The sequence below is a fragment of the Hypomesus transpacificus genome, chromosome 6 (assembly GCF_021917145.1).
Source record: "Hypomesus transpacificus isolate Combined female chromosome 6, fHypTra1, whole genome shotgun sequence".
Classification (NCBI taxonomy): Eukaryota; Metazoa; Chordata; class Actinopteri; order Osmeriformes; family Osmeridae; genus Hypomesus; species Hypomesus transpacificus.
Genome location: NC_061065.1, coordinates 7,356,454 through 7,380,101, shown reverse-complemented (window position 1 = coordinate 7,380,101; position 23,648 = coordinate 7,356,454). Strand labels below are relative to the sequence as shown.

Here is a 23,648-nt window from a genome sequence, read left to right as displayed (position 1 = left end):
CTCTGGAGCTACTGTTGCCAATCGCGCTGTTAGCTAGCTACCGTTAACTTCACTTTTCGCTACAAAAAAACTTAAGCTAAATTATACCTAAACCGTTCAACAGAACCTTCCAGCCCCAAGCAACGCAGTCGTTATCAATACTAACATTTATATTTATTTATATAATATGTATTTAGGTTAGCTATACAGAATGGTTGTGTCTCGCGATGGCAAGCACACGCAATTACACGTTGACGTGTAACTTGATTCATTCAAGGTAGCATGCTCTTAAACAGGATGAATGTGAAGGTGTTCATGAAAAGTGCGCTGAATCATAATTCAGCATTAGTCACTTTTGATCATCCTTGTGCTCTCACACACATAATCCCAAAATACGTAGCTAAACAGACAAGCCATATCACCGTAACCTTAACACACCGCGTCGGGAGGGTTTAAAACCCTCTTCCTTACCTGTCCGGAATGGGGCGGGTTCCTTTCGAGCTGTTACTGACTTTACACTGGAGAGAGAAAAAATCAGGGCAGGATTATCGGTTAGAGGACTTTGTGTAAGGTAAGGTTCAAATATCTCATGATTTATTAAATACACTTTCATTCTATTCATTTAGAACTTTGTTTCGAATAGTAAATTGCATTTCTGCAGCAGGAGTTTTGGTGTTTACTGTCGTATAAGGGAATTAGACAGACAACATCTGAACAAGTTGGGGTTTTGAATCAACAGCCGCTATTGATACAGTAGGCCTCAATGTGTGTGCCCATGCATTCATTCTCTTCCATTAGTCCGCATTCAATGTTGTTTTGCACCCATGACCACAACGCGAGACTATTGTCAAATTGCTCACCTGATTAGCAATGGTGTTAATTTCTCGTATTAGGTCTACTATTATTCATGAATGAATTAACGTGTTAATGCCAATAACTGTTCAACTACAATGAGTTCGGAGTTGATATGCCCTTACACTATCGTGAAATACAGATTTAATAGAGTTCAATCGCTCATTCTGTTCTTTGACACCATGTGTCTGAACAGACAAAACATGTTAAACACAAGTTGTACTATTGCCGCGCTAATACGGTAGGCCTATAGGTCTCTCTCAGCTATGTTTGTTCTCAGTTGTTTTAACTCGATACAAAAAGTTATTTTCTCGCATTGAAATATGTATATTAGCTATTTACCACATGCCTTGCAGACAGACAGGCTCGTACATAGATTGTACCCTGCAGCTGCTTTTAACGAGACACTGGAGAAGAATTGTGCAATCTCGTTTATTTCAATATGTTGGGTGCAGGTATTCCCAGCAGTAAAGAACGGGACAGGTATTTTTGCTTAGCCTCAAGCAACAAAATTTGAAGTGTCACATTTTTTCCTTGTCAGTTGCTCTGTGTGTGTGTGTGTGTGTGTGTGTGTGTGTGTGTGTGTGTGTGTGTGTGTGTGTGTGTGTGTGTGTTGTATTGTTCACTGGGGCAGAGCTGAGTATAAGGGGGTTGTGTTGTGGGTTCCATGGATGTTGTTTTGCATGGAACTCTCTTGTACCAGATTCATGTTCCAGCTCGTCACACATTCCATGGATGAAGCCTTAGGTTTGGCCTATCTCTACTCCTGCTTTCCTGTTGGTCATGACTGTTTACTCTGTCTCTCTCTCCGTCTCTATCTCTGTCTGTCTGTTTGCAGCTACACAGTCAGCACTGCCTATCCAGCAGTGTGTGTCTAGGGGTGAATTCTCAGATGGTTAATTCGTAGCCCAGAGGCAACTCTGTGGATGTATTTCTAATAGAAACTACATCAGAGCTCTGCCCAGGGCCACAGCACCTCTGGAACACTCAGCCAACACACTGCACACAAACTAAAACATTCTTATATAAATATATGTTTCAGCAATGTTCTAACTATTTCAAATGTCTCACATACAGACACCAGAGTGTTGGTGAATGCAGAGGGCAAAAGTACACAAGGAGAGAAATCAACATTAGACCGTGGCATCACACAGCCCCATTCATCGTCGTCCCTGCTCCCCTCCCTCCTGTGTTTCCCAGCAGACGGGGTCAGGATGGCTACAGCGGAGGAACTCCAAAAGACATGGGAGCTCACAGTCCAGGTGGACCAGAGAGATGGAGATGAGTCCATGAAGTTTAAGCTGAGAGTGAAGGGAAACCTGCACATCGGAGGACTAATGCTTAAACTGGTGGAGAAGATCAGTGAGTCTGTGAAGTCCTCTCCCTCTTTATCTCTCTGCTACGGTGCTACGGTGGGGCACGCCCTTGTTTGCCCTGCATTTTTCCAGACTGCATTGCCATTGTTCTCCCACAATGCCTTGGTGCAATAGCCACGGGGGCTGAAGTTCAGCTTAACTCAATTTATGTGTTAAGTGTGTTTACTCAGGCACATTGAAGGAACTCTAGGGGGATCAAAACATGGAGGTGTTTATAGCTGTGTGTGTGTGTGTGTGTTCTTGTGTACGTACTGTAGGATGTGAGTGGTATGACTGCTGGTCATGACTAAGCTGCTAGTCATCAGACCAGACTGCCAGTGGTCTGGGTGAAGTCAAGCACCAGGAAGTGATGTCATACCGAATCACTGTGCCACACCTCTGTGCTTCCTGTGTGTGTGGTAAACATGGTAGACCCCACAGTAAAACAGCTCTCCATTCTTGGAACAGTGGGGAGAGGCCCAAATACCACTAGTGTGAAGTAATTCAATTATGCAATAAACCTTTACCACATCCCATAAACAGGCTGACTTAACCCGAGATCGTATTCGCCAAGAAGTAACATTATGCCGCTTTGTGGCTCTGTCCTGACCAGAAGCCCCTCAGGACTGGTCTGACCATGCCCTATGGTGGGAGCAGAGGAACTGCTGGCTGCTGAAGACCCACTGGACCCTGGACAAGTATGGGGTCCAGTCAGATGCAGACCTGCGCTACACACCCCAACATAAGCCCCTGTGTATACAGCTGCCCAACATGAAGTACATCAAACTGACCGTCAGCTACTCTTCTGTGGTCTTCAGGGCTGTAGCTGAGATCTGCAGAACTCTCAGTGAGTACTGCCTTGCAAACTGGGGTCTTGAGCCATGATCGTTTGATCATGGCTGAACGAGAGTTGCGTACGTGAAAGGGGGTTATTACAGCATGGATCCATCCCTATTGTTCTATAGAATCGATAAACGGAATGCAGAATTATGTCATGTATTTTCTCCTTTCCCATCTAGACATCCGGAGATCAGAGGAGCTGTCCTTGCTGAAGCCTACCGATGAAAACTCCAAGAAGAAGAAAAAGAAAGACAAGAATCCTGTGCTGGAAGACATCATAGACATGGACGTGGTCAGTGGAGGATCTGGAAGCTCAGGTGATACAAGGAAACACTGTCCTGAGCTCATGTTTGCATGTAAAGGTAACAACGTAAACAGAATGTGCTGTACTAGTCTTCGACCAGCATCTCAGCTGGACCAGGATTGGTTTCCTCTGTGGGTTCAAAATATAAGGCTACAGATTAATGTTCCACACCTCTCAACATTATAGGACTTTGAGTGCCAGAAAGGTGCATTACAAATAATATGAATAGTTATTATCAATGTTACAATAATAACGTATTGCTCGCTTGTGACTTATGAGTCACTCCCCTAGAAACTGTACCAAAACTTATTTTACAGTCCACAGAAAGACTAAATACCTCCTTTATATCATTTCCTAAGATGTGAAAGAATTGGAATGTGAGATGTGAAAGAATGTTATAGTAGGCTACCATGTTCTCAATGCTTTCATTAAGTTTCCCTCTCTGACGTACACTTGCGCGCACACACACACACACACACACACACTCTGAGTGTACAGTGTGGGTTAGTTGAGAAGGCTACACCAACGGATGGTAGTCTCTGGCTGTGCAGCCCAGACCGCTTCAAAAGACTTTTCTCTAAGGCTCTGCTCCTCTTAACGAAGACCTCCTGCTCTCTCCTGCTCTCTCTCTCCCACACGCTTCTGTCTTCCTCATCTCCCTCCCGTTGCTTCCAGCACTTCCTTACAACATCTGATAAACTTTGCATCGGCTCGCTCTGCCTTCACAAATCTGTCTTTTGGAAAGATGTACTGTAAAAGTGTTTACTCTCTGGACTTGTATGCAAGGTTTTTAAGAAACAACTAGAGTTTCATTGATGTTTCCTTTTTAAAATCTGTGCTCCTCCCTCCCCTTCCCTCAGCCTCCCCTTTGTATAGTAAGACCATGATCCCGACCTACGATCCAGAGAATGGAATGCCAGTCTCGGCCACCAGCCTGTGGTTTGGGGACAATCCTCTAACCTCCAGCCAGCCCAACCTGCCTCCAGCAGAGCTGGCAAAGATGTACCAACCAATGTCCATGGTGGACAAAGCTGTCATCAACGCAGGGTGAGAGGCAGCACGGGCTCTCTTCAGAATAAAAACGTTATTGGCTATTTGTGAGAAATCAAGGGGATCTTTTTGTGGTATCTTGAATATATTCAGAAGTCTTTCTACCTTGCAAAGTGTACTTCTCCCTCTCTCAAAGCAGTATTCAAGGAAGATTTGCACTCAACTTTGCAGTAGATCAAAACCTTTTGATTGTGATTAGTTGCTGCTTTGATCAACAGGTGGCTGGACTCCTCGCGCTCTCTGATGGAGCAGGGCATACAGGAGGAAGACAGGTTGCTGCTACGCTTCAAATACCACTGCTTCTTTGATCTCAACCCTAAGGTACACGTCTTGGAAGATACCACAGAGTCTTTCTGCTCAATGTCTGCATATGACGATTACACATTTATTGACAACCTGCTTTGTGTGTGTTTGTGTGTGTATTCCAGTATGACGCAGTGAGAATTACCCAGCTCTATGAACAAGCTCGCTGGACCATTCTGCTAGAGGAGATTGAGTGTACAGATGAGGAAATGCTCATGTTTGCCTCCTTACAGGTAAAGTTCTATCCACCAGTTTGCTCCTTCTATTGTATTAACACGCGGTGTATCCCTATGGGTACCAGATGACAGGGTTTGGGGCTGGGAGGGATGTGGGTGGAGATGAGCCCTCCTCCGGTGACTGTGTGGCTTGGGGCTCAGACTACGCACCTGGGAGAACCGGTTTGGTGTCCTAATCCCAGGAAACAAGCTGGGGCACGGGGAGAATCCTAGACAGGAGGGATCTGGGAGAGGGACTATCCCATGTTCCCTGAGGGCTAAAACCCAAGTACATAAATGAGGAGGTTGTAATTTGAACTCTATTAGGAGTCATCATTTGAAGTGGTGAGGCAGGACAGCCTCCTAGTGCACGTGACCCTGTGCACCTCTGTCTGTGAGCCACTCTGAGCCCCACGTCTGGCATATCTGAGAAACAGCACCAGACTGTACACAAGCCTCTATCTGACCGGGTTGTTTCATGGTAAGGGAATTCAAGCCAGGTCCCTCCTTGCATTTTGTGAAAGCTTTTTAGGCATTTTGACCAATTGTGTTATTGTTATGTATTGTGTTATTTACACAATATGGGCCCTGATCCAGCAATATAGGGATTGATAGTTCTGCCTTTTACATTTAGTAATTTTTAGTCATTTAGCAGACGCTCTTATCCAGAGCAACTTACAGTAAGTACAGGGACATTCCCGCGAGGCAAGTAGAGTGAAGTGCCTTGCCCAAGGACACAACGTTATTTTGCATGGCCGGGAATCAAACATGCAACCTTCTGAGTAATAGCCCGATTCCCTAACCGCTCAGCCATCTGACTTCCTTTTACGATGTTTCAGTATCACATATGCAAACTGACTATGTCAACTGAACCACTGGACTTCTCCAACGAGCCGGAAATCGATGAAGTAGAAGCTGCCTTATCCAACTTGGAAGTAACACTGGAAGGAGGACATGCTGACAGAATTCTGGTAAATAGTGTTTAAACCGTGGATACAGAATAAACAAGTGTTTGTGAGAGCTTGTTTGTCACTGAGGAATGGGACAACAGCTGTTCTAGAATGACATTTGAACATGTCTCCACATGATGAGGTCACTGGAAGTCACAGGATAATTGACAGTTGCTTGTTCCCGCCCCCAGGAAGACATCACAGACATTCCACAGCTGGCAGACGTCCTCCGGCTGTTCAGGTAAAGTCTGAGGCAAAGACCTCACTGAACTGTAGAAACACATCCACCAAACATCTGTGACATGATGACCTCTCTCCTCATACCATATCCTTCACCAGCAAAAATCGGTCATGTTTATATGCTAATTAACTTTATTTGATTGGCTTTAGGTGCAGTTTTAAATGATTCGATTTGGTCCCCTGTTTTAGAACCGCAAGCCCAGTACACTTTAGCATGTGACAGTGTTCATGATTTTAGTATTATTCTTAATTTCTTCAGGCCTAAGAGACTGACGCTGCGAGCATATAAGGATTACTGGTTTGTATTCAAGGACACGACCATCTCCTACTACAAGAACAAGGAGGTCTCCAGCGGAGAACCCATCGAACAGTTCCACCTCAGAGGTGAGTAGAACATCCAGAACCCTCCCTGTGTCCTGTGTTTTAACATCACGTTGTTATTAAAAGGGCTAAAGCAAGTCTGACGTGGCCTTCCTGATCACATGACAGGATGTGAGGTAGTTCCTGACGTCAACGTGACAGACAGGAAGTTCGGCATCAAGCTGCTTCTCCCGGTGGCTGATGGGATGAACGAGGTCTACATCCGCTGTGACAACGTAAGCTCCACCCTCTGTGCTCCTCTCTCCCCTCCCATCTCAGCCACTGGCTCTGACTCCATCACCTGCTGGTCCTTTCCCCTTAACAGAGCTGTAGACGTGCTAATGCACATTGGATTTTAGGATTGTGATTTTCCCTGTACTGTAACGCCTTGAATGCAAGAAAGGTGCATCACAAATACAATTTATTCTTATTTTTCGATCTGAGTACTTGTTTTTTGCCCGCTGTGAGTACAGGAGAATCAGTACGCCAAGTGGAAGGCTGCCTGCGTCCTGGCCTCCAAGGGGAAGACGATGGCCTACAGCTCCTACAGGGCAGAGGTCAAGAACATCCAGTCTTTCCTGAAGATGAAGAGTATGGCGCCCCCTCCTGGTCAGGCAGCCCCCGACCTCGAAACCATGGAGATGAACGCGGAGTGCTTTGTGTCCCCACGCTACGCTAAAAAGCACAAGACCAAACAGGTGTGATGTCATATCTTGGGAGTACACTAAGACGGTTATAAACATGAGCCGTCTCTGTTGTTGTTGAATGGGATCGCGTGTGTGTGTTAGTGTTCTGCTGTTCCTCTGAGTGTGCTTTGTGTGTGTGAGTGTTCTGCTGTTCCTCTGAGTGTGCTGTGTGTGTGTGTGTGTTCAGCTGACCGGTCGCATCCTTGAGGCTCTCCACAACATCGCTCGCCTGTCGCTCGTGGATGCCAAGATGCGCTTCATTCAGGCCTGGCAGTCGCTGCCTGACTTTGGAATCAAGTATTACATTGTCAGGTACATAGACGACAACCTTCACTATGTAGACACAAACATGTACACGAAATACAGATACTGTTCCATCAACACATTGGAAAGCGTTGAGCAAGTTGTGTGACTCTGTGTGACTGTGTGTAACTGTGTGTGTGTGTGTGTGTTGCAGATTCCGAGGGAGTAAGAAGGATGAGCTGCTGGGCATCTCCTACAACCGTCTGATCCGTATCGACATCTCCACAGGGTCGCCCGTCACCACGTGGAGATTCGCCAACATGAAGCAGTGGAACGTCAACTGGGAGATCCAACAGGTAGAAAAGGCCTTTTCGTGACTCTTATGATGACACTGCAGGCTGCCGATTCTCATGAATAACATCAGATTATAACTAGAGTATACATACATAATATCACCGCTAACTACTGTACATGTTATGAAATCATTCATTTTTCCAGGTGACCATAGACTTTGACCAGGGTGTGTCAATAGCGTTCTCCTGTGCGAGTTGTGACTGTAAGGTAGTGCACGAGTACATCGGAGGATACATCTTTCTTTCAACAAGGTCCAAAGACCAAAATGAAACCCTGGATGAAGAACTGTTCCTCAAACTCACAGGCGGCCAGGAATGAAAGTTTGGTTCTTGTTGTTTATGAGCCTTGGGTTGAAGATCTGTGTTATCAAGCCATTTTGGATGGTTTTTGCTAAATGAACTGACTGCTGGCACTCAATTAGGTTCTACATTAGCTTATGAAGCAGACTGATCGATTGTGATTTCACAAACATTTCAGAAAAATTTATTTTTTAACGTTTGTTTAACAGTTGTCTTTTACTGTTTTAATGAATACTATTTGAATGCCCTTTTTATATTCCATATTATGATCATTTTTCAGGTTTATTAAAAATCGAAAGTAATCGCAGCGTTTTTAGTGGTGGGATCATATCATTCCAAAAAAAGAAATGTTGATACTCAAAGAACATTGACGTGTTCTACTTTTAGACCGTCGAGAAAAATTAAATAAATCGACGAATTGTGATCTTGACTTGTTGTCTTTTGTAAAATAATGTGTACTATCCAAGTTGCGCAATCAAAACTGCCAAGTGAAATTATGAGGACAACTATCGATGTTTCTGGAATGTATTGCTTAATCTTCTGTTAAGGGAGCAGTAGAAAATTCCCCTTGTCCTAAACCGCTGGGCTAGACCGCACTGCTCTAATCCACGCATCTGTTATCGGCTCATCGCCCTGTAATGCTAGGGAAACTAATGCTAGCACGTGTGAGTAGACAACTCAACACACGTTTCTTATGTTTCTCAGGGCTTGTTGATTCAATACAAACATTAGTGTGCTTATATTGTATAAGTAACTAAGACACTGGCTATCAAGCCACCTTTAGTAGAAATGACGGACAGTGTAGATGATGATTCTTTGAATCGAGTCAATGAGGGTGACTACGTTGTACTAAAACGAGGGGAGATTTACAAAGCCGTGCAAATCCAGAGGAAGAAGTAAGTATGCTTGTTTGTGGTATATCCATCAGTAAGAAGACTACCTGGAGGTTCAGGTAGCTTGCTAGAATGTGTGAACTTCGCCAAAGTTAGTTGCTTATCGCGTCATTATAGCTTTTGTTTTGCCTGATGCATGAATAGAGAATGTGTGTCCATTCTATGCATGAATAGAGAATGTGTGTCCATTCTAGCTACAGTACCTAGAATTAATTATCTACCCAGTGACATGCCAGCTTGTTTTTAAATAGTGTCTGATAGTAGGTTTTGGTATCACCCTGACTGCAGGAAAGTCATCTTTGAAAAGCAGTGGTTCTTCCTGGACAATACTGTTGGGGAGCTGTACGGGACCATATTTGAAGTGAATGGTGGCGCTCTCCAGCCACGCAAGCCCAAACAATTAGAAAGCTCTACTGGTAACCTGCCTCTCATACTCATTCAAAACTTTTTGTCGTCATGCTTAAATCATACGGTATACAAAAGGGATTTATTGTGTTCTTTCCTCCTTCCTCCTCCAGATGCCAAAGAGGCAGGGACCGACAACAGGAACATAGTAGACGATGGGAAGTCCCAGAAACTCACCAGAGACGACATAGAGACCCTTAAAGAGCAAGGTCTGAAGGGACAGGTACACAACGGAGTTATGCAGGATGTCGTTCACGCACGTAACAGTTGGAAGTAAAACAAACGAAAGACTGGACTCGACTTGTCTTTCTTCTCTGTTCAGGAAATCGTACAGCAGCTTGTAGAGAACAGCTCTACATTCAGAGAAAAGACTGACTTTGCCCAACAGAAATACATTAAGAAGAAGAAGAAAAAGTAAGCCAGAGAAAGTAGACCAGTTGTTGGTGTTTGTGCTTCGGTGAAAAATGTGTTTACACGGTGATGTTTCTGTTCCCTCAGGTATGAGAACAGCGTGACGATACTCAAGCCATCCTGTCGCATTCTAGCTATGATGTACCATGGCAGAGAGCCAGGAAAAGTGCTGTGAGTTAACCAGATAGATTTGAAACTTGCCGATCTTCCCTGTAGTGTTGTGGTGTCATTGTATTTAGATTATTTGTGGCCTTAGTTAAAATTATATTCTATTACATCCATTGATTTAAGAGTAGGTATTTTGTTCCTGTCTCAGCCATCTACGCTATGACACGCTAGCCCAGATGCTGACCTTGGGGAACATCCATGCAAGCAGCAAGGTACTGGTGTTCGAGACCTGTGCTGGCCTGGTGCTGGGAGCTGTCATGGAAAGGATGGGAGGTATGCTACTTCAGTAGTTTCTGCCTGTCTGATTTCATAGATGACCTGCTTATACCAGTTCCATTGTATTTCAAAAGAACCTGAAAATGTCTACTGTGGCAACGTTTCATTTCTTTGTTGTGTAGTTAGTTCAGCCACTTCTTTCATTGTGAGCAGTACAGTACATGTGCGTACTTGACTGTTCGTTTCCGATGGCCGTTCTGCACCATTGCATCTCTACCAGTTGTTAATCCGCCCCTGGTTCCTCCTCTCTCTGGCTGAGTGTGCGCCCTGTCCTCGCTCTGTTCCAGGGTATGGTTCAGTGGTTCAGTTGTACCCTGGAGGGGGCCCTGTCCGGGCGGGGATGGAGAGCTTTGGCTTCCCGGAACACTTCCACAAAACTCTCCACGAGTTCCCCATCTGTCACGTCAACGCCCTGCTAGCAGGGACCTTGGAGACTTCCTCCGGAGACCCTGAAGGAGGTAGGATTAGACTGCTACTCATGTACAGGCCGGTAGAGTATAATTATATATTTGAATACAAGCTTACGATCCTTTGGATAAAAGCGTCTGTCTAAGTGAAACCATTGTGGGGTTTTTTAAATGCGATCTCTAGATCCAGTCCAGCCCAATGGTGCAGTGTCAGGAGAGCAGGCTGGCCCGACCCAGACAGACCCAGAGCTGCAGGGAAGCCTGGAGGTCCAGAACATGGAGACCAGCACCAGCACCAACTCTGCAGAGGAGAAGGACCAGGAGGAGAGGGAGAAACGCAGAGAACTCAGAGTAAGCCCCCACACTCTAGCTTATGACGCTAGACACCACACGTTTCTCATGACGGGGTCAGATGGCTGAGCGGTTAGGGAATCGGGCTACTAAGCAGAAGGTTGCCGGTTCGATTCTTGCCTTGCAAATGACGTAGTGTCTTTGGGCAAGGCACCTCATCCTAATTACCTCGGGGAATGTCCCTGTACTTACTGTAAGTCGCTCTGGATAAGAATGTCTGCTAAATGACTACATGTAAATGTCTCTCCCCTGCCTATAACTGGTCCCATGGATACAAAGTGAGTAGATGTGTTTTTGTTTGCTGTTGATTTTACAGACTCAGGAGAAGAAGGTGAAGATGGAGGAGAAGAGAAAGAAACTAGCAGCCGCTGCCGCCCTGCTGGAGGGGAGAAACGCTGACGGGTGAGTCTAGTTTGATTCATTTTTTACCCCTCATGACTTTCTCCCCCCTCTCTCTTTGTACATCACCACACTTTCCTAACGTGCTGTGTGTTCAGTCAAGCGTGTCATCGTTCACATCCCAATGCCCCTCGCAAGGAGAACAAGAGAGCATCGCTAGCTATTTCTTCCCACGCCACCCGGTGTAATAGCCAGTTCAGAGTGATTGACTGTCTCTGTGCGCTGTGGTTATCATCTCACCCCCGAGTTTGTATTGATCTGTAAGCGGATCAAGCAGCTCGCTGTTCTCAGTCACCTTCTCAATCAGCATCACTCATCTCCTCCCTCTCTCCTCAGATTGATCATAGCCAGTCGCTTCTATCCGTGTTCGGTTGTGACTGGGCTCATTAAGTTCCTGGCGCCCTCCAGACCCTTTGTAGTTTACTCCCAGTACAAAGAGGTAAGACCAGTATCATACTGCAGTCCTTACACAATCCAAACGGGTTGTTAGACAGCTTGTCCTCTGTGCACTGTTGTGCAGACGGGGGGCGGGGGGCGGGTGACGGGGGCGGGTGGCCGGCACTCAGAGGACAATCTTCCATTACCTTACTTTACAGCATGTCACACCACCTTGCACCCCAGGAGTTATTACACCAATTATGTTCCCCCTGGTGTTAATCATGTTGTGCTCTTTCTTTTATTAAAACTTCACACCCCCATCTCCTCCTGTGGTTTTCTCCTCCACGCCCGTCTTGCTGGTTCCTGCAGCCTCTGATTGATTGCTACACGAAGCTCAAAGAACAAGGCGGCACGGTCAACCTCCGACTCACTGAATCCTGGCTCAGACATTACCAGGTGATAAGTCTCATGCATGCGGCGATGTCATTCGTGGACAGTCTGAATGCTCCTCCTTTTTCACCAAGCTTGCTGTGACCTCTAACCCTACACCCTGGGTTGTGTTTACTAGGTGTTACCTAACAGGACCCATCCTCAGCTTACCATGAGCGGAGGAGGGGGCTATCTGCTCACCGGGACAACGGTTGCCATGGACACCCCAAAACCCGCAGGTTCACGGAAAACCGATGAGCCGGCACCAAAGCGACCAAAATTAACAGACTGAAGAACAGCCAGCACTGGCACTGTGTGTCCTGTCTGGAACGTTTAACACTGAGGTGTCTCCCACCTTGTGTTTCCTTTAACTAAACTGTGCTGCCTTAAACATTACCTGGTCGGCTCTTACCATTATTATTTTCCTGTGTTTTAGCCCAATACATCATAAGGGAAAATGATGAGAGCATGTGCAAATTGCTCTTACTGTTAGAGCATTTTCATTATAGATATGCTCTTTCGTTTGAGGAAATGTTTCAGTCCTCCTGAGATTGTAATAAAACAAGGCTATGGTTTTGCTAGTGACTACTTAGCTTTTGGCTTTTAAAATGGATCTGACGGATTCACGTTTAGGTTTTATTTTGAGTTATATTTTTTAGCAGGTAGTGCCATTTGGTTAAGATTCCATTTTGTGTAATAGCTTTGATCTGTGGGTCTCTGTTGGATTGATAATAAATACCATAAAGCTATGCCATGCTTTCTGACGATAACGGCAATGGGATGCTTTCACTTTAATTATGTTTATACATTTGGTGAAACATTTACGCTGAGAAAGAGGGTAGGTTTTGGTCCCATAACAGGTCATTTTATTTGAATGCAAACTGAAACACAGTCAAGAAAAACACAGACAATCATTCAAAGCTTGGAACGCATCTTGCCTAGCATCGAATATATAGAACTCAGCTCAGAAATGCGTTCATGTATTCTTCACATCTCATATTTAAATGTCAATATCCCCCTCATGCTGATAATTGTTAAATATCACAGGTACAAATGTAACCACTAATCTTCTGCAAGGCTCTTTTTTTAGTATTTTTTTGTGTCTTTTACATAAACAAGATAATACAAGCACACAGAGCTGGTCACATCAGCTGTAGCTCACATCAGCTGCTCTTCATCACCTCCACCCTCTCTGGTTCAGCCGTCTCTGTTGTTGTGCATCTTCTCTGCGATCTGCTGCAGCTCCGCATCCATGGCTGCCAGGTTGTCCTGCTCCTCCTCCTGCAACACAAACACATGGCTGATAGGTCAGATGCTTGCTTTCTCTCTGAGTTATTCACTGGTTGGTCTCCTCTGGTCTTTGATTGCATGCTGTAGAACAGACAATAGCCATAACTCCCTTGGGGAGTCCTACTTGTGAAATCTGCTGAATTGGCGAACATTTTCCCCACTTTATTGACCAGTGAGTGCGGATATCTCCAGTCTGCGTGGATTATACATCCCATTTGGGAAGATGAATAATAGGATTATAATTGAATATATAATAGAAAAACAAGTCATCCATCTCTACAGACTGTTTCACCGTTCATTGGTTACCTAAGGACCCTTTAGAGAAAGGTGAAGTGTTTGGTGCAATTGCCGCAGTGTGCCCAAAAGCCAGCGAATGCAGGAAGAGGTACCAAGAGAAAATGAGGTTTGGGGGGAGCAGAGCGAGACGGAACAGAACATCCTCACTGTATGCAGACTGATGCTCATCCTATTCATTCTCACATGAAACCACACAGCAAAGAAACAAGTGTTTAAAGGAGAGAAGATATCTCCTTCGTACTTTATAGTCCCTTTGAAGCTATTGCTGGCGCCACAAAATAATCCTTGCACATGAATATATCATGTTGTACTTTTTTCCTCCTGTCCAGGACATGCTTTTCAGAGGTGTGTTCCTGCACGCATTTGCATTGATGCTCGGAGATATAGAGGGCTCATTTGGATAAACAGAACCTCCAAGAACACCCGAGCCCATGCTTCTGTCATGCCCTAGAGATGGAGCCAATCCGAAACGTATGCTAATGACCCATTAACAAATGATGTCATATTCATTGCAAAACAGAGAATGGATTGTCCTTTAAATGAATTGTGCTGAATGACACATTCAGGATTTGTCACAACATGTGGAAAGAATACATGTGACATGCTCTCAAAGGTTATCTTCAATGTAATGGAAATTATGAATGGAAGAATGGGTCTCTGGTGTAAACTTCTCTTCTCCTCTAATTCTGATTGGCTGGCTGGCTGGATATTATTATAGCTCAGCAGCTTGCCCATCTTTATCTCTGAACAAATCGAATGATCTTCATTTGAAACAGCTGTCCACTGTAAACTGTAATGACAAAATGAATTAGGAAAGAGTTGAAGATAATGTCTGGACCTTGTGTGAGGGTGCGGTGTGTGTCTCTGTGGTCCTTTTCCACCAAGCAGGATGGTAATAACCCCGATAGGCCCAGGGAGAGCGCTTTATTACCTCCCCTTCTGCCAGCAGGTTCCTCTCCATCTCACTTCTCTTCTCTGCTAGGTACCTGCCAAATAGGTGAGCACACGCAAAATATGTCAGCAAGGAAGATCATAGCAGCTTCAAGTGTAGATCGTATGGTCACAGCAAATCGGGAATAATGAATGAGTTTGACTGATAGAAGTGAAGTACCTGATAGCCTCCTGTCGGTCCCTCTCTCTCTCGTTCTCCGAGTCTTCCTCTGTGGGGTCGTCGCTGCGTCTGTGCTTCTTCTGGTGGATCCTTCCAGCTCTCCATGATCGCTTTTCTACCTCTCCATCTTCCTCCTGCACTGATCTCTTCTCGTCTTCCAAACCCCAGGACTCCTGGCTGCGGGACTCATCCGGTTCTTCCCTCACTTCCTCTGAACCCTCCTCATCCCTCTTATGGTGTTTCTTGTGGTGGTAGCTATGGGTTGGCTTCCAGATTCTCTTCTCTCTATCTTCATTGTCCTCCGAGTCTACCTCAGAGCGTTTGTGCTTCTTCTGGTATCTAGGTCTCCATGATCGCTTTTCAATCTCTTCTTCTTCCTCCTTCTCTGATTTCTCCTCCGAGTCTTCCTCAGAGCGTTTGTGCTTCTTCTGGTATCTAGGTCTCCATGATCGCTTTTCAATCTCTTCTTCCTCCTTCTCTGATCTCTCCTCCGAGTCTTCCTCAGAGCGTTTGTGCTTCTTCTGGTATCTGGGTCTCCATGATCGCTTTTCAATCTCTTCTTCCTCCTTCTCTGATCTCTCCTCCGAGTCTTCCTCAGAGCGTTTGTGCTTCTTCTGGTATCTGGGTCTCCATGATCGCTTTTCAATCTCTTCTTCCTCCTTCTCTGATCTCTCCTCCGAGTCTTCCTCAGAGCGTTTGTGCTTCTTCTGGTATCTGGGTCTCCATGATCGCTTTTCAATCTCTTCTTCCTCCTTCTCTGATCTCTTCTCCTTGTCCTCATCCAGGCCCCAGGACTCTTGGCTGCGGGACTCATCCGGTTCTTCCCTCACTTCCTCTGAACCCTCCTCATCCCTCTTATAGTGTTTCTTGTGGTGGTAGCGGTGGGTTGGCTTCCAGATCCTCTTCTCTCTGTCCTCAATCTCCTCCGAGTCTTCCTCAGCGGCATCGTCACTGCGTCTGTGCTTCTTCTGGTGGATCCTTCCAGCTCTCCACGATCGCTTTTCTACCTCTCCATCTTCCTCCTGCTCTGATCTCTTCTCCTTGGCCTCATCCAGGCCCCAGGACTCCTGGCTGCGGGACTCATCTGGTTCTTCTTCAGCGGCATCGTCACTGCGTCTGTGCTTCTTCTGGTGGATCCTTCCAGCTCTCCATGATCGCTTTTCTACCTCTCCATCTTCCTCCTGCACTGATCTCCTCTCGTCTTCCAAACCCCAGGACTCCTGGCTGCGAGACTCATCCGGTTCTTCATCATCACTGCGTTTGTGTTTTTTCTGGTATCTAGGTCTCCATGATCGCTTTTCAATCTCTTCTTCTTCCTCCTTCCCTGATCTCTTCTCCTTGTCCTCATCCAGACCCCAGGACTCCTGGCTGCGAGACTCATCCGGTGTCTCTCGTTTTTCATCCACAGATTTCAGGAGTGCTTCAATATCTTTCCCATCTGCTTCCTGGGCCAAAGGCTCTTCTTCTTCGTGAGTCAGGTCCACATCATTCCTCTTTTTCTCCAGAGGAGCGTGTTTGGAGCCTGACAACACAGATCAAGTTATTATGGGTACCCCATGGCTATAAGGTGCCAGACATACTCATTCAACATATAAATACGTCAACTTTATTACATGATCAGGTTTGTTGGTGAGAAATTCCTACTCTACATGTGTGAGTTGGTTCCAAGACCTGAAATCCATAGAGCTTCTGCAGTGTTTGCCTCAAACTCATCTGAACATTATACCATAAATAAAGTGAAAATGCTTATTTACGATGATCTATTCAAATCTCTAGCTCATTGCCTATAGATGCAGTTGAGACTCCTTCCATCTGGAAACAAACTGTACTGAGCATCGCTGAGTGGCATTAGCCACACCAAGCATCTTTGTTATACATCAGAAAGTGAAAAGTTATAGATGAATCGTTCCTGGTTTGCATTAATAATACATTGCTAATTTATTATTTTCTAGGAAATAATGACTTTGATGCCGTCCCATCAATTTACCTGCTTTCAGAATATCTTTGCATTCTTGATCTAGAGGCAGAGAGTCGGGTTTGGAAAGAGCTTTGGAAAGGACTTCAACTAAACATCTTGTAATCTGAAACATAAAATACAACATTACTTTTGTCATTAACACCCTAATTAACTGTATCAGGCAAACAATGTAGTTATTTTTTGTACGTATATTTTGTTGGTGGAACCATGCCTACCACATCTTCTCTCTGACGTTCTTTTCCGACTGGAAGAGCAACATTTCCTGTATATCATCAAGATAATGCAATTTTTTTACCACATCGTGTAGGACAGTGTTAAAATAGCTTACATAAATCCGCAATACATTTCGAAAGGTGTTTTGGATAGTTCAATAAATGGTCTAAGAACAGTAAAAAGGGATCGAGGACGTCCCTGCAAGCGTCACAATGTCGCTATCCATGGTGCTGAAAAATGCTCACCGCACGCATCAAACACTTACTTACTGTTAAACGTAGCCTACCTGTAAACAACGACGCAACCACAGTAAAAACAAACACCGCTTTCATCTCGAAAAGACAGTAAAATTCCTAAAATGTTTCCGAGCAAATCGGTTACTTCATGCTAAAAGTCAGCACTCGTCCTCTCCAACTCAGGTGTCCTCGCGCCTGCAGGAGTTGGAGTCTTGAGTGAGGTGCGCTTGTTGGAGGCTCCAGCACGAGCTTTATGAGATAGGGGGAGGCTCAGCGAGGTGGGGCGAAAACACGTGGTAGGAGGGGCTGGTTCACCATGCGTCATTTACCCCACTGCAAGTCCGCAAAGATAAGGATTTCTCATCTATAACAGTTGTTTACATAATCAAAAAGTTCCTTTGAATTGAAAGGTATACATTTTTTTAGATGGTTGACAAGACGTGTGTGTGTGTGTGTGTGGTTTGTGCGCATGGAACTGAATGAGATTGTCGACTTTTAGTGTAAGACTCATTGGGCTCTGCATAATGTACACATTAATTAGATATGTAAAAAAATAAACATAAAACTGTCCCTATAGCAACCAGTGCTCTGGTTAAATTAATTTGGTCTTGGCACAATGGAAGAAAAAAAACTAGGAACAAGTGAAGTATATTCCCAACCTTTTCTTAAGGAAGAGAAAATTATGTCTAAAAAGTGCTGTACTGTAATTCCTCTTTAACAAGGAGTCCACTAGAGAGGGAAATATTTGAGCACCACCTCTGGTTGGGCACAAACATTTTAAATAAGGAGCATTGCCTAACATTGTGCATATGTGTAAAAAATGTGTGTGTGTGTGTGTGAGAGAGAGAGAGAGAGAGAGAGAGAGAGAGAGAGAGAGAGAGAGAGAGAGAGAGAGAGAGAGAGAGAGAGAGAGAGAGAGAGAGAGAGAGAGAAAGAGTGCGATAACCTCATTAATATTTAATTCATCCATAAAGAGAGCGCTTAAAGGCAGTTGAGGGATTGAGAGACGAGCTCAATGCGTTCAGACAGGCTTTGTGAGCAAGCCTGTGAACGACAGCCTTCATTAATAAACATTCACATGCAGGAACAAAAAGGCACAATAAAGGCACACTATCAAAGCATGAAAGCTCTCTAAGCTTTGATCTCGACTGCGACCGAACGTTGCAACTGGCTCCGGCTCAAGAGGGCGAGACTTTCATGAGGATTCAGGCACAAAGGATGAGTCCGGAGGAGGTTGTCTGAGGTCACAACGTGCCTTTTATTTTGTTGTGACGTTCAATTGTATTGGAGATGATTTGATCGGAGTCATTACTGCTAATTAGAATCCGAGAATGTGCGATGTAATTACAATCGTATATGTGTGATATAGTTAGAATTGTACATGGGTGATGTAATATAAATTAGGAAATTAGTGTGATTAACACCAATTTGATGAAGTCAGACAGAGATTGGTGGTGAGTGGGAGGGGCCAACCTGCATGCTTAGGTCATGATGAGCTGTGCAGGTGTGATTTCAAAGCCTGCTGCTTCATTATACATTCAGGAAGGAGGTGATTAGAGACAGTCTCGTTGTGTCTGTACCTTTGTAATAATCATTTTTATTGTCCCTTGCTCCAGCACTGCTCTCAATCCCCAAATACACACATTTACAATCTGTGGAACTTGAACCATCAAGCCCATTGAAATGGTCCACAAACTCCGGATAGAATCCATTGTGAAGCATTTGGATATTTTGCAATGGGTCTTTTCTAATAAGCTGTAGCACCGAGCCTGATTACAATGTTGTCTGTTAATTACATGGGCCGCCATCAACCTCTCTAGTTAGAACATTAGCATCACTCACACTGAATATGATTCCCCTTTAAGTGAGCTTTAGAATGACAAAACCTGAATTGTGTATCTGGGACAAAAAATGAGATCTGCGGTCATTAGACAAATATCCCATCATGCTCACCCAAAGTTTCAAAGGTAAGATGTGACCAAACTGAAATACTGTTATAAATTATGAAGATAAACTTCATGGTGGTGTACCTGTGAAATCAATTCCAGTCAGTAGAGATCAACCTTGAAGCTTCATATCTTTGCTGAACGTGTTAAACCACCTGAAGCACTAACATTGAATGTTGGTCTTCATGTGAGCTTCTGGTTGTTAACATGAGCTTACAAGGGTTCCACATGTTGCTATTCTCCAGACTGTTGCTCTGCGAGAATCCTGCAGCTTTCATGAGGTCAGTGTGGCTGTGCTGCATGTGTGCGACAGACGAGAAGGCCTTCCTCTCCAGAGCTTTCATAACTCTCTCAGGAATATCGATCTGACACCATTAACACAATATTATACACAATATTAGACTTTCACACATCACGAGTGTTTGGGAAAGCACAGATGGTCAGGAGGAGTCCATTTCACCTGAGCCAGCTGAGTCTTTCCCCGATTGGTTATTATCAAGGAGGATAGACATCTTCCCATATTTGTACATGGATATTACTGCACACCAAATGCTCTTGGATTCTGAATGGGTTCACTTAAATGTATTTTGTATTCATGAGTACAAATTTATTTTCGTTGTTCTAACCGGACTTAATCAAGATAAAAGCCTTCTTTCTCTCCTCTGGTAACTTTTGTGGTTGCTGTAAATTTTAAATAAATCTGACAGGAAAAAGAATGCTCATGACCCCATTACTTCAGTCTGTTTGAGAAAGACAACCAAAACGTGTTCATTGCATAAACACTCTAGAAAGTATTAGTCAATAGCAGATAAAATGCAGTAATAGATCTTAGAGCAGAAATGCCAACCCACAAATTGACATCCTTCATGTGTGAAACTCTCGATTTTCAAAGGCGTTTTTGTTTCAACTCTACATAATTGCTTGTGAATTAGACTCCCCACCCAAAGAAAACAGGTCTCACATGCAGCCAATTATTCCAGCAGCTTGTGTTTGTCTGGCCCTGAGCTAGTTTCCATAATCGACCACACAGGACTGTCTCAGCTCATCTTGCTAGATCATAAAGACGTAGTATTATTATAATAAACTATACTTTGTGTACCTTACTTCCAGACCACTTGTGAAAATGCAAGTTAAGACTACAGTGTAGTGGCAGTGAATGCATCACAAATGTGTTAAAGAATGCTGTACCACAGAGTATTACCCTTCGCATCTCTCTAAGGTGTGTTGCAGTAAACACATGTGGCAACAGACAAAGAGGGCAAGATTGATGGGTGTTCTCTGTGACAACCCAATCTCCTTGTCACATGAGTGTCACGGCTGATACATCAGATGTTAGCTCTATTTAATCCATTCTCACAGAAAGGAAATAAGTGAAAACTGCAAGGAGGAAAGAATTGAATTCAAGCAGTTGAAATACTAGAAAAACGTATTATTATTCTGATACAGATCTAAGCACATGTGACAGTCTACACAGATTCCATCACTTTAATTCATGTTGTTGTCCCTCCTACTCTATTATAGGGAACATCTATGGCAGAGGCCTTTTCAATCTGGCCAAACCCATCCTTCAGTGACCTTTCAGCACATCCATTTCAAATGACACTGATTCTGAGGTGTTTTCCACAGCGTGTGAGAGACTGGTGAGGAGAGGAGGGGGAAAGAAGCACTGGGAGGCTGGACAGTGTGAGGAGACAGAAAGAAGGAGAGAAATTTGATTTTGTTAAGCTTTTGCCCCAGGCTCTGAGAATTAGTGTAATTTGAGGTGAAACTGCCAATGGTCACAAAGCTCACCCCCCCCAATTAAAAGGTTAGACTGACCTTTGACCAGCTCTTCTGAAAATCCAATTGATCCAATCGTTATGTTTGAAAGGTTGACCTGAACCAAATCTCATTGGCCCCACATCCATCCACACTCATGAATGTTGTCTTCCTTTCCCCAATCATGTATACTTTGTGATGAACACTGGACTGTATATCTTACCAAACATGCGGCAAGTACTGATGAACATATTCCAGATACTTTAATATTCCTGTTGTGCACCAAGTGAAATGTGTGACTCATCAGATTCCCTGGCTTGCAAGTCTGAATGAAGCGTTTTGCATCATCCAGGGGCAGCATGGACCTCAGGTAGATGGAAGCACAGGATACTCTGTTACAGGAAATAACAGACACCTAAAAAAAACACCTTAAGCTACTACTTTTATCAAAGAATCCCTAAACCATTTTCTGCTTACCTAGCATTGGCTGTGCTAAATGTTCTAGCTACCAAACTGTCCCTGTACCGATTAATTGGACATGAAAGGTTCACATGTATTGGAATGCTAGAAAGAAAAGTAGGAAAATGAAGAGCTGTCAAAAGGGTATGCTTGAACAACAAAGCGAGTGTTGGAAGCATGGCGATTATTTAAATTGGTAGACGAGGATGAAAAACTGCCTCTTTGTAAAGCTAACTAAACTTTAGGACAGATTGAAATTGACATCACTTTGTTTTTCAACATAGAGGCCCTGTCTTCTCAGGTTGTTTTTGAGGTCATCTGCTCATTGATCTGGTTTTGCTCTGTTGGAGGGCTTGGGGCCATATAGAGATAGACGTGCGATGCAGAGAGCTCCAGGTTCCTCCAGGGGCACCTATCAATCTCTATCCATCTGTCCCTCATCAGATCTCTCTCCTCCCGCACACAATGTGCTCAGCTGTCAGTCAAGAGGAAACATCTTGTCACACCATGCTCAAGCAAGGAGATCTTCCCAAGGTGTTGCTTGCAGAGATAAACATTGTTTTTTTGCTTATTTTTCACGTGATGTGGTTTCCGAACAATATCGGGACATCGATAAGCTATAGTGGTCCTTTATACTTCATCTCAGTTCAACGAGAAATTCAAGTTTGGAATTGTTTGATGAGTGCTGGTCAAGATTATGATGGGTTCTGGTGAAAAGGAATAAGCAATGTTGTCAAGAGGAATCCTCAAAACAATGCTTTTAAACTTACTTTAAAAGTAATCTGAGTCTGAGGGGATACATTTGGCAAATAAAACCTCAAAATGTATCATCATCATCATCATCAAAAACATCCCGGGTACCAAACGTTTTTCAGTTTGCATGTCGTATTTGTTCTCCCATTCTTGTTTTCTCTCTCTCTGAATGGATTAAGGCCATTTGCTTATGGTTAAAGTGACCAAAAATCATCCAAGCTGTGACTTGTAACAGTGCATAACAAAATGGCTTCACTTGCTCACTTGAGATGCCTGCATGAATGACAATACATTTACATTTAGTCATTTAGCAGGCGCTCTTATCCAGAGCAACTTACAGTAAGTACAGGGACATTCCCCCGAGGCAAGTAGGGTTAAGTGCCCTGCCCAATGATACAATGTCATTTGGTACAGCCTGGGAATCAAACCAACAACCTTCTGATTAATAGCCCAACTCCTTAACCGCTCAGCCACCAGACAATAAAAAAACAATCAAGTAAGTTTCTCTCAGAGAGCTCCCTCGGGAAAAGTAATTTTACTTAGGGTTGACGATTTTTATCAGCTTATCTGCCTATCCTCCTTTTTAAAGCCTGTCAAAAATATGTAGTTAGAGGGTGGACATTTTGTATGTGATCAAACACATTATGTAGTGGAATTGTCAGGGTTTTGACAAGGGACTGGGATCAGTTCTGGCATTTCTTCACACTCTGCTTTCAAAAGATATTAAACTGGGCTCGCTGCAGAGTTTATACTCACACTGTAGATAACAACACCTGCATTTTATCAACACACTGCAACACTTTCAAACAGCAACAGGAAGAGATACTGAGTGCGTGTGTGTGTGTGTGTGTGTGTGTGTGTGTGTGTGTGTGTGTGTGTGTGTGTGTGTGTGCTTGCGTGTGTGTGTGTCTACATGTATGTGTAGAGCCCTTAATCGTACATAGATTGTCTTCCCCTACCCCTTTTCTCTTCACCTCATCCCCTTTTCTCTTCACCTCATCCCCTTTTCTCTTCACCTCATCCCCTTCTCTGTTCAGTCTCCTAAATCAGCTCTGACAAGCAGAAGGCAGGCAGGCACTGCTGGGAGGAATGCAGTTCCTGTGATCTGTGAGGGTCCTGTTGGGTCTTCTGTCTGTGGGGACCAGACAGGAGACCACGACACTAGAGTGGCTCTCTGCTACACATGTCGAGGCTGTTTTTCCCTCTTCAGCTTCAAAGTCGGGTTCATAGAGAGGGATTTGGTTCTTTGATTCTGATTTATATAACACCCAGATTGTGGTCTGATTTTCAATGCTAATGGTGGTGATAAACACGTTTTCTCCTGCAGTTAGAATGGCTTTGACTTCACCATCAGCAGATGTGGTTGACGGTCTGTCATCCTGGGACAAGATGCTTTATTTTTCTTTTTGTATGACGTACTCATACCTTTATATTATTAATCTTGAGTAGAATAAGATCTC

At 44.2% G+C, this 23,648-nt stretch overlaps 3 protein-coding genes across 5 annotated transcripts; 2 read left to right on the top strand and 1 right to left on the bottom strand.

The window, feature by feature from the left end:
- Window positions 1–259: 259 nt before the first annotated feature.
- On the top strand, window positions 260–8,460 carry fermt1 (FERM domain containing kindlin 1). 2 transcript variants are annotated; one of them, XM_047021677.1, is made up of 15 exons: window positions 260–550; window positions 2,035–2,193; window positions 2,800–3,033; window positions 3,206–3,343; window positions 4,191–4,377; window positions 4,599–4,701; window positions 4,809–4,916; window positions 5,738–5,869; window positions 6,040–6,089; window positions 6,348–6,472; window positions 6,578–6,684; window positions 6,922–7,146; window positions 7,322–7,446; window positions 7,592–7,733; window positions 7,876–8,460. In XM_047021677.1, the coding sequence occupies exons 2-15, from the start codon at window positions 2,046–2,048 to the stop codon at window positions 8,047–8,049; spliced, it is 1,998 nt and encodes a 665-aa protein (XP_046877633.1). In that variant the 5' UTR covers window positions 260–550; window positions 2,035–2,045; the 3' UTR covers window positions 8,050–8,460. The 2 variants fall into 2 exon arrangements, with proteins under 2 accessions (XP_046877633.1, XP_046877634.1); XM_047021678.1 differs by having other exon boundaries at window positions 321–550; window positions 2,032–2,193.
- An 86-nt stretch (window positions 8,461–8,546) lies between these two features.
- On the top strand, window positions 8,547–12,914 carry trmt6 (tRNA methyltransferase 6 non-catalytic subunit). Its single transcript, XM_047021682.1, has 12 exons — window positions 8,547–8,926; window positions 9,212–9,339; window positions 9,442–9,551; window positions 9,651–9,742; window positions 9,827–9,910; window positions 10,056–10,180; window positions 10,471–10,641; window positions 10,775–10,941; window positions 11,258–11,343; window positions 11,677–11,779; window positions 12,088–12,174; window positions 12,287–12,914. The coding sequence occupies exons 1-12, from the start codon at window positions 8,820–8,822 to the stop codon at window positions 12,437–12,439; spliced, it is 1,413 nt and encodes a 470-aa protein (XP_046877638.1). The 5' UTR covers window positions 8,547–8,819; the 3' UTR covers window positions 12,440–12,914.
- A 72-nt stretch (window positions 12,915–12,986) lies between these two features.
- Window positions 12,987–17,525, bottom strand: chgb (chromogranin B). Of its 2 annotated transcripts, none has more exons than XM_047021679.1 (6): window positions 17,323–17,525; window positions 17,039–17,085; window positions 16,833–16,926; window positions 14,846–16,367; window positions 14,573–14,720; window positions 12,987–13,428 (listed from the first exon to the last, which is right to left on the bottom strand). In XM_047021679.1, exons 1-6 carry the CDS (start codon window positions 17,366–17,368, stop codon window positions 13,345–13,347), a joined length of 1,941 nt encoding a protein of 646 aa, XP_046877635.1. In that variant the 5' UTR covers window positions 17,369–17,525; the 3' UTR covers window positions 12,987–13,344. The 2 variants fall into 2 exon arrangements, with proteins under 2 accessions (XP_046877635.1, XP_046877637.1); XM_047021681.1 differs by having other exon boundaries at window positions 14,666–14,720; window positions 17,323–17,489.
- Window positions 17,526–23,648: the final 6,123 nt, after the last annotated feature.

What these genes read in the sequence shown, in the direction of transcription:
- fermt1 (XM_047021677.1), top strand. Translation starts at nt 2,046, where the DNA reads ATGGCTACAGCGGAGGAACTCCAAAAGACATGGGAGCTCACAGTCCAG. An exon ending in TAAACTGGTGGAGAAGATCA is followed by an intron (nt 2,194 to 2,799) that starts GTGAGTCTGTGA and finishes TGTCCTGACCAG; the next exon opens with AAGCCCCTCAGGACTGGTCT. An exon ending in AAAAGCACAAGACCAAACAG is followed by an intron (nt 7,147 to 7,321) that starts GTGTGATGTCAT and finishes GTGTGTGTTCAG; the next exon opens with CTGACCGGTCGCATCCTTGA.
- chgb (XM_047021679.1), bottom strand. Translation starts at nt 17,368, where the DNA reads ATGAAAGCGGTGTTTGTTTTTACTGTGGTTGCGTCGTTGTTTACAG. An exon ending in AACGTCAGAGAGAAGATGTG is followed by an intron (nt 16,927 to 17,038) that starts GTAGGCATGGTT and finishes TTTATGTTTCAG; the next exon opens with ATTACAAGATGTTTAGTTGA. An exon ending in ACACCGCACCCTCACACAAG is followed by an intron (nt 13,429 to 14,572) that starts GTCCAGACATTA and finishes TTTGTGTTGCAG; the next exon opens with GAGGAGGAGCAGGACAACCT.
- trmt6 (XM_047021682.1), top strand. Translation starts at nt 8,820, where the DNA reads ATGACGGACAGTGTAGATGATGATTCTTTGAATCGAGTCAATGAGGGT. An exon ending in TGTCATGGAAAGGATGGGAG is followed by an intron (nt 10,181 to 10,470) that starts GTATGCTACTTC and finishes GCTCTGTTCCAG; the next exon opens with GGTATGGTTCAGTGGTTCAG. An exon ending in AGAAACGCAGAGAACTCAGA is followed by an intron (nt 10,942 to 11,257) that starts GTAAGCCCCCAC and finishes TTGATTTTACAG; the next exon opens with ACTCAGGAGAAGAAGGTGAA.